At 27.1% G+C, this 9,401-nt stretch overlaps 1 protein-coding gene across 1 annotated transcript; it reads right to left on the bottom strand.

Annotated features, from left to right (window-relative positions):
* Positions 1-855: 855 nt before the first annotated feature.
* LOC111292425 (demethylepipodophyllotoxin synthase-like) lies at positions 856-3,183 on the bottom strand. The gene is made up of 2 exons (XM_022884813.2): positions 2,150-3,183; positions 856-1,655 (listed from the first exon to the last, which is right to left on the bottom strand). The coding sequence occupies exons 1-2, from the start codon at positions 3,095-3,097 to the stop codon at positions 1,026-1,028; spliced, it is 1,578 nt and encodes a 525-aa protein (XP_022740548.2). The 5' UTR covers positions 3,098-3,183; the 3' UTR covers positions 856-1,025.
* Positions 3,184-9,401: the final 6,218 nt, after the last annotated feature.

The following is a 9,401-nucleotide window of genomic DNA, read 5'->3' as shown; positions in this document are numbered from 1 at the left end:
TGAAGATAGGTAATACATTACCCTACTCATAATCTATCTATTGACATCCCTACTTTCAGCATACCATGACTTGATCAAACCCTTCTATTTTCTTTGCTTATTTAATTTTCCCTTGAAACTACTGCCATGCTCAATTGGTCAATACTTCAATTAAAAAAAAAAAACCAGGAAAAATAATACATGGCGGCATCCGACCATTTGGTTTATAAATATGTTCAAACATGTATCCATACTCGGATTAGGTTTTACTTAATAGAAAAAATGGAAGGGAATAAGATAAAAAAATTATTAATTTAATGATTAAAATTTATAATTGTTTTTTATTTTTAATCTTTATTTTTTTACCAAGCAAGGCCTTTTATTTTATTCTCCTTCTCAAAATTGTATTGAGACTTCGTTTTTGCTGGCGCGCAATATGAAAGTTATAGACGAGTAGATGTGCTTCTGTTCTAAATATGGTTCAAACTTATCTAGTTTCTGTGGGTACCAATTCCTTCATTCCACTATTTGATTGATGTTTACTTTTTTTTTTTTTTTTCATAAAAAGTGATAAAAGAAGAAATTATAAGTGTTAAGAATCAAATTTATTGAATGTCAAGTATAATTGTATAAATCAATTAAATTAAATTTTAAATTTAGTTTGGTATTTACTTGCATAGTTCACACAAATAAAAAGGAACCGTATTTTTTTTTCCTCGAAGTGAATATAATGTAAAACCTTTTCAAGTAAATATTTGTAATGGCCAAGCAATTAAACAGTCTATATATGGCAGGGTCTCCTCCAACTGTAACGCTGTGCTTGGTCCTTGCTAGTTAGCCATGATGCCTCTTGTTTTGTTTGGTTATGCAGATACATGTAAAAAAATTGAAATGAACTCCATTAATGAGCAAGTTTTTATTGCAAAAACATTTATTCAACAATCAGTACCTCTGATTTTCCCATATTAAAGCCTGCAGAATTCGATTTGATCTGGTTGTTATTGAACATTAAACTTACTCTTGATATTTTAGTTTAATACAAAAATCTAAAGGTCGTAAAGCTCAGGATTAAGACGCGGTGTAAGGAGCACTTCAAGTGGAGTTGCTTTCACATTCGCCAAGCTAGGGCTCTCAGTCATATCCACGGGTTTATTGCCAGGTGTTTCTATTTCAAAACAATGCAAGACGCTTGCCAGTGATAAATGTATAACTTGTAGAGCTAGTGAGACCCCTGAGCAAGCTCTACGTCCGGCCCCAAAAGGAATGAGATCAAAATTCTGACCCCTTAAATCAAGTTCTTTATGGCTAGTCAAAAATCTCTCTGGCCGGAACTCATCAGGATCAGTCCAGTTACGCTCGTCATGGTGAATTTGCCAAGCATTTATCAGTAAGCGTGTACCAGGAGTTACATGGTAACCATTTGAAAGGGTGCAATCTTCCATTGCTGCTCTAAGGGCAAGTATAGGGCTTGGTGGGTACAGGCGGAGTGTTTCCTTGACAATTGCTTGGAGGTAAACCAGGTTCTTGATATCAGACTCCTCCACATGCCTGTCTTTTCCAACGTAGGTGGCCAGTTCTTCTTTAGCCTTTCTCAAGGTGTTGGGATTGTTAAGAAGTAAAGCTAGACCCCAAATTAGAGGGACCATGTTGGAGTCAGCTGCACCTAAAATCAAATTCTGCCAAAAGAGAAGCTTATGAGAAACTTATTGTAGTAATGTACATATATAGTTTACTAAATAATTGTAGTATGGCTGACGCAAAGGAAACGGATATATTTGATATTTCACATGATTATGGTTTATTTAGGCCTTAAACAGCAACCTTTTTTTTTTCAAGGCAAAGTCAATTTAATTTGTTAGTTGAGACAAACTAAATAGACTAACTTTTCAAGAATGCATGCAAAGCATAAGAGTAAAGACCAAGCTACTGTGAACAAACTTGTCCTGAAGTGCCGAAATTTTACCTGAATCACATCTAAAGCTGGAGTTCAAGTTTCTAAGAAAGAAAGATCTTTAATAAACTCTTGCCTCTTAGCTAATTTTCATTTGAAAGTTCAGTATAACATCCAAGTTTCAGAGACTGTTGAGATTATTAACATGTTGAAATCTGTCCAAGGATTTATAGTTTGTAGTAATTGTTGCTTTCAAGGTTTAGATTTTAAATTACTTACTAGGGAAGTTGCCTTGGTAATAGTATCCTTATCGAATCCAGAAAGCTTTGCATCTTCCGTGACAGTCAGCATCACATCCATGAAATCTTGCTCTTCCTTCCGATCGCCACCCGATAGTCTCTTCTGTTTATGCTCGTCAAGCCAGCCTTGGACGAAAATGTCCAATTCTTTAGCTATTCTCTTCATTTCTTTCTTATATCCTCCGATATCCAACCACCCAAGAAATGGGATTGCATCAGACAACACAAACGCCCCAAACAGGTGAAAGTATTCTTTGATCGATTTTTGGCATTGACGTGCCTCTCCTTCATCATCAGAAACAGCAGTAGCTCCATAGTATCTTTTCCCAACCACTATTCTGAAGGCCATATTATGTGTTAAATCTGCAAACCACTGTTTCATGTCCACCAAAACACTGCTTTGATCTCCACTACGTTTCGTCATCCAAGTCTTGTACAAGTCTTTTATTCCGATGTGTACCTCTGAAGCTCGTATCTGCTTGAAGTTGAACATGTCAAGGCGGTGATTTGACAGAAGCTCAGTGGTTGTTATCTTGCGCATCTCACGCCAGTAAGGTCCATAAGGAGCAAACCCAAACATAGCATAATCATAACCAAGTAGCTTTGAGGCAGATAGACTTGGTCTGGTAGCGAAAGCCTTATCATGGATAGTCAAGCACTCTTTCGCCATTTCCGAATTACCTACCACCAAAGCTTTATGAGATCCTAGTCTTAGACTAAAGACCGGTCCGTATTTTTCAGACAAGGCAAAAAGTGTCCTGTAAAGTATTTCCTTGCTACTAAAGAGGTGCAGGTGCCCAATAACCGGCCAAGCACCACCAGCTTCAGGCACATCGCAGCTCTTTCGCCTCCAACTGAAAAGTTTATATATTAACAAGGCAACAAGGCTAGCAATGAGAATAGATGGGAACTGAAAAAGGGTATCCATAACTGAACCAATCGTCTTGCAGGAAAGGATATTTGGATCAAAATCGACAGAACTTCTTATAACGGGAGATAAATGTTTGGTGCTTGCTTTCCTTATCATCAATGTATATATAGCCGTTAGCTGGGACATAAGTTTTGAATTTAGCAAGGTTATTTTCTTGAATATTTCAACTTGATCTAATTTTGATTTGGTCTTTTTTCAAATGCTTTGAATCTCTGATCTGATCTCTCTTACACATGGTAAAAGATGTCATTTTCTGTTTGGAAGAAACAGATGCTACCTCTTCAAAAATCAACTGATTGGATTCAACTTAAATATCTAATTTAATGTGGAAAATATCATAATAAACAAATCAATCAGCTTTTAGATTGGCCAACAGATTTGGCCAGTCAAGGTTAAGCCAATCTTTTTCTTCGGTCAATTAATTAGCTCTTTGGTGACGGGCTGAATTTTTTAATTTAAGGAAAAAAATCCAAAATAAGCTTTTAATCTTTTTATATGAAACAAGATAACGAAGTTGAAAACCAGTGAGGACTTGGTTTAGTGATAGGATTAATATTTTATATACTGGTAGTGTATCATTTTTATATATTATCGGTAAATAAAATAAAGATTCATTAATGAATAAAATTTAAAATTTTAAGCTCTTAAAAATAAATATTAATAAATTTATTTAGGTTTAATTAATTAAATTAAAATTTTTCTCTTCTTTATCACCTCTCTCTCTCTCTCTCTCTCTCTCTCTCTCTCTCTCTCTCTGTATTTATCGCCTCCTCCTTTTGATTTTCTAATTCTTTTTACTAGATAAACTTTCCCAGCATGAAATTTATTAACAATTAAAACACAGCATGAAATGAACTTTTATAATGAACAAAACAAAATTTAGGCTAGTAGTGAAACCTCCATCACAAATTAGCAATTGATCAATACTGTCAAGAGATAACACTCACTCCAGGGTTGATCAGTGCTGTCAAGATTATCAGATTCGACATATAATCTGATTTGACAATTTTCCCAGCTCTCATGCCTTGTCAATCGGTAGAAACTCAATGCAGTACATAAAACCACAATGTGCAATAATTTCAGTGGAAATCTTTAAATTTGGCTATTCGAAAAGAAAAAAAAAAAAGAACTACTCTGGTAAATAGAAAAGGGACAAAACAAAGCACAAGGTGTAAAAATACAAGTCCAGGATAAAAATGGAGAAATAACAAATGTTATTTATGTAACAGAACATAAAATTGGGAGCAAATAAAGTCATTCAACACCCAATACCCAAAATCAGTATTCAAAATTGCAAACAAAAACGAAAATTTCGAAGTGAAATTCAACAAAATCACCTTGAAATTACGAAATTTGATTGAGACAAAAAGTTTACCTAGTAAATAGAATTAAAAAATCAAAAGAAGTAGACCATAAATACAGAGGGAGGTGACAAAGAAGAAAAAAATTTTAATTTTAATTAATTAACTTTAAATAAATTTATTAATATTTATTTTTAAAAACTTAAAATTTTAAATTTTATTCATTAATGATATGTCATTGTATTATTCATTGACAATGTATAAAAATGATACACTGTCAGTATATGAAATATTAATCCTTAATGATAAGGAGAAAGTTCTAAAATCTTGAGGTCTTAGCTCCGAATTTTATTATGTGGATTTCATTGTTTAGTTCAATTCTAATTTATTAATTATTGTAGTTCAATTATGATTGCAATTTATTTTGTACTTGTAATTTAAAGATAGATAAGTTTAAATAAATTCATAAAGTTTCAATACCATTTTGGAGTCATAACTTTTTATAGTGTTAGTGACCTTGAATTACTCTAATTAAACATTTTATCTAATGGTGACTTTTGAATGCATTTATATTAGATTTATTACAATTTTTGACAACTCAATATATATATATATATATGTATATATATATATATTATATTTGATACACTATCAGTATATAGATTCTATACATTATCATTGAATTAGATGATGACAATTCTTTAATGAGCAAATATCAATACTTAAAATAAATATATACAAATTAAAATAACTTAGTCATTAATAAATTATTATTATCTGATTCACCTCATTAATATGTTATTATAATCTGATTTATTGATAGTATATAAAATCTATACACTGATAATATATCAAATACAAACTCATATATATATAACATTTATATAGATAGATAAGTTTAAATATGAAAATTCAATTTCATTTTGTAGTCATAGTTGTTTATTTTGTAATTGACCTTGAATTACTACTATTGAACATTGACCAAAATGATGACTTTTTAATGCATTTATATATTACAATTCTTGGAAACTTTATATATATAAAGTAAATTCTTGGCAAATATCTGTATGAACACATGCGAAATCCTTTGACCTATATAGAATTGGTCTTCATTGACATTTTGATACCGTTTTAATTTTTTTTTTTTTCATGTTTTGGCAGCTAGATTCTTTATAGTTTAGATTTCATATTGTTACAGTCCTTTTTAATCTTTTGCTATGGTTTTATGTTTATAAGTTCAATACTATTCTTATTTTGTAGTTTAACAACCCAATACATAGATACCTTTTTGTCAATTTTTTGAGGTTTTGTTAATCAATTTATTTCTTATAGAAATTAATAAAAATATAAAAAATTCAAAACTGATTAAATTAATTATATTTACTTCTTTTTAAACATCCATTGTTATTGCCCTTTATAGAAAGTTTCAATTCCATTTTGTAGTCATAATTTGTCTTGATTTTTGTTATTTACCTTAAATTACTCTTAACTGAACATTTAAATGGCGACTTTATTGCATTTCTAGATTTATTCTATTTTTTGTAACTATATATATATATATATATAAACACATATTTTATTCTCAAATAAATATATATTATATATATAGGGAAAAGAAATCATCTTACATAAAATATAAATTTTTTTAATTTTACACTTTTTTTTATCAATTGATTTTAATGGCTTTTTATCTATTTCTCTCATTCTTTTTATTTATAGAAATTCAAACAATAAAAAAAAAAAAAAGATGACACACAAAAATCGAGAAATCAATAACTAAAAAAATTTACATATATACATATATATATATATTTATGTATACACACACCTGCTTTTATTGACAAAAACCTATAAGAGTAGACAGAATTGGTCTTTGTATATGCACACAGCTGCTTTTATTGACAAAAACCTTTTATAGTAGGTAGAATTGGTCTTTGTTGATTTTTATTGTCATACCATGGCTACTATTCTTTCTAGAGTTTTTGGCCACACATTCTTTCTAGTTTGGGTTTCGTATTTATAACCTTTTTTAGTATTTTGATAAGGTTTTATATTTTTATTTTTAAAAATTATTATTATTATTATTATTTAGTTTAAGCTCAATAACATTGCTACCATTGTTATCAAATTTTTTGAGGTTTTGTTATCAACTATTCCTTTACCAATGTAATATAAATATATAATAATTAAAATTTTTAATAAAAAATAATTTTCTTAGTGGATAGTTTATCTTTTCTAGCATGTGAATAGTCTTAGTACCATGTTTTTTTAAATTAGTGCATTTCATTTGATTTAATAAATCTTTAATTTTAAAAAATATATATTTAAATTAATTCCATATATTTCTTTTTAAATATCCTTTGTTCTTCCTTCACATAAAAAGTTTCAACTCCTTTTTGTTGTCATAATTTATTTTTATATTTTTATATATTGATCTTAAATTACCCTTTAATTAAATATTTATTTAATTGTGACTTTTAAATGCTTCTCTAGATTTATTACAATTTTTGGTAACTATATATAAACACAGGCTTTATTCAGTTAGTCTCATATATATAGATAAACACTTGTTCTTTGTAGTTTAGGCTTCATACTGTTATTGTCTCTTTCAATCTTTTTCTACGATTTTATTTATATTTTAAAATTTGTATACTATTATTTTATATTTTAAACTTTAAATCCAATAGCATTGCTTCCATTTTTCTGCTGAGATCAAGTGTGATGATGTCTGGAATCTAGATAAATTTTGGTGAATTTCACCATCAACTTTTGCCGTGGGCTTAGCAGTTGAAAACGAGGAAGCATCTTTCTAGATGGTGGAACCGGAAACACTACAAAAAATTTTATCATTAATAACATAACTTTTAAAGTAACTTGTATAAATCCTTTATATAAATGCGGTAAATTTGCAGCAGAGGCGGTCATGCGGCCTGTCTTATGTCAGTCTCTTAATTTTTATTTTTTATATATTTTTACTGTGAACTTAACCTATTTTTTTAAATTTTATTTTTAATTATTGATTTCATTTTATATTTATATATTATTATATTAATAAATTTATTATTTATTACAAATATTATATTTATACATAATTAAAATTTAATTTATTCTACATCAAACTATCTTATAAATAAATTATATATATGTACGAATATATAATATATGCTATGTGACATCTGCATTATTTTTGTTTTTTATTTTATGTTAACATGCGTAATTTTTAAATTTTTTAAAAATCATTTAAGAAGTGAGACCAACTTTCAAAATTTTTTCCTCAAGGCACATCGTTTTTTATGTTTTCAAATCTGGGACCAACATTTTTCTGTGGGATCCACTTTAAGGATTTTTTAAATTTTTTTCTATTTGAATATTTATGTATTTTAGTAGAATATTTTGAACGCGACTCATTTTTTTCAACTTTTTTCGTTTAACTCTGTTTTTTTCTGGATTTTTTCTTTGATATCACATGTAACTTTTTATTTTTTTTTTAATTTTTTTTTAAAAATTTAATAATTTTTGGCGAACCAACTTGATATTAAATTTTATGTATTTTCTTTTTTTTTTCTCTTTTTTTCTACAAGATTAGATAAATTTTTTTAATATTAGATAATTTTTTTAATACTTTTTTTTATCTTTTTGATATCAAAGGTATGTTGTATTTTTTTTTTTTAGTTTTTAACCTTTTTTTTTTCTATTTTATATATTTATTAAATAAAAATTTTAGAATTTTTTATTACTGACTTGATCTTAAAAGTAAGTCACATGCTAAGTTATTTGTTTATTTTTTCTCTTTCGCTTTTTAATTTTTTTTTATTTACTTTTTTTCTTTATTTATTTAATAAAAAATTCTAATATCTTTACAAATTTAAGACTTATTTTATATTATTATTAAAATATTTATTTTGTAATTTTTTATTGTAGTTTTTTTTTCAAAAAAAGATATTGCAAACATGTTAACGTCGTATTTGGATTTGATTCTTTTTCCTTTTTTTAGATTTATTTTTTCAAAACCCACTTAATACCAAGAGTATGCCTTAATTTGATTGTTTTTGTTCTCTTTCTTTTTTTCTATTATTTTTTATTTTTATATATAATAAATATTGTCATAATAGTTTTGAAAACTGTTAGACAAATTTGAAAACAAAAAAAAAGAATCGTCACTAACTTTTTTTGATTAGGTATGATTGATCACATATTAAAATTTACCTTTTTAATAAAATCTTTAAATAAATTAAAACTTTATCAAAACGATAATTTTTGGATATACAAAAATAGTTTAGGTTCACGAGTTGGTTATGTGTGGGAAAGGATTAGCACCCCCATAGCACCTGTTTAAAACGGTATCAATTAATTATGTGCTATCGTTTAATTATGACTAATATGATCTTAATTTTGATATTTAAAATTTAAAATTCTTAATTTTCTTTATTATAAAAAAATATATTTATTATTTTTTAGTATTTTTTATTTTTACAAAATAAATAAGTTTTGAAAAATTTTAGAAAATATTCCAATAATTTGACAATATTAAGAGAAATTTTCTCATAAAAGAAAATTTTAAGAATTGCAACTTGAAATTTTTAAAATTCTATCTTCGGCGACTCATATTTATTTTCAATATTTATAAAAAAACATAAAGTATAATATTTATAATTTAAAATCAAATAATATTTTCTTAAATTTATATTTTTTACTAAAACGAGAAATCATTATCGAAAATTATTTTAAACGCTTTAATACGTTGGCAGCATTTTAGATAAATTTTCTTACCTAAAGATTCTTAAAGAATCACTACTCGAACTTCTTTAGAATCTTATCCTCTGAAATTTCATTTTTTCATTTTCATTTTTTTATGATTACTATAATTATTAAAATTTAAAAAACATGTAATAATATAACTATTTATAAAATAAGCCTATTTCTTAAAAAAATACCTTTATAAATATTTTATATATTTTTTATCTTTTTTTTAATTATTCAAATTAAAGAAAAAAATAAAA

Source organism: Durio zibethinus, chromosome 10 (genome assembly GCF_047325235.1).
Source record: "Durio zibethinus cultivar Kanyao isolate XHJ-2024 chromosome 10, ASM4732523v1, whole genome shotgun sequence".
NCBI lineage: Eukaryota > Viridiplantae > Streptophyta > Magnoliopsida > Malvales > Malvaceae > Durio > Durio zibethinus.
Note: the sequence above shows the minus strand (reverse complement) of the source record. Positions and strands in the feature narration are given on the sequence as shown.

Bases quoted from the DNA above. Each gene is read 5' to 3' on its own strand.
- LOC111292425 (XM_022884813.2), bottom strand. From the start codon at position 3,097: ATGGATACCCTTTTTCAGTTCCCATCTATTCTCATTGCTAGCCTTGTT. The intron at 1,656-2,149 runs GTAAGTAATTTA...CTCTTTTGGCAG, and splicing joins TTACCAAGGCAACTTCCCTA to AATTTGATTTTAGGTGCAGC.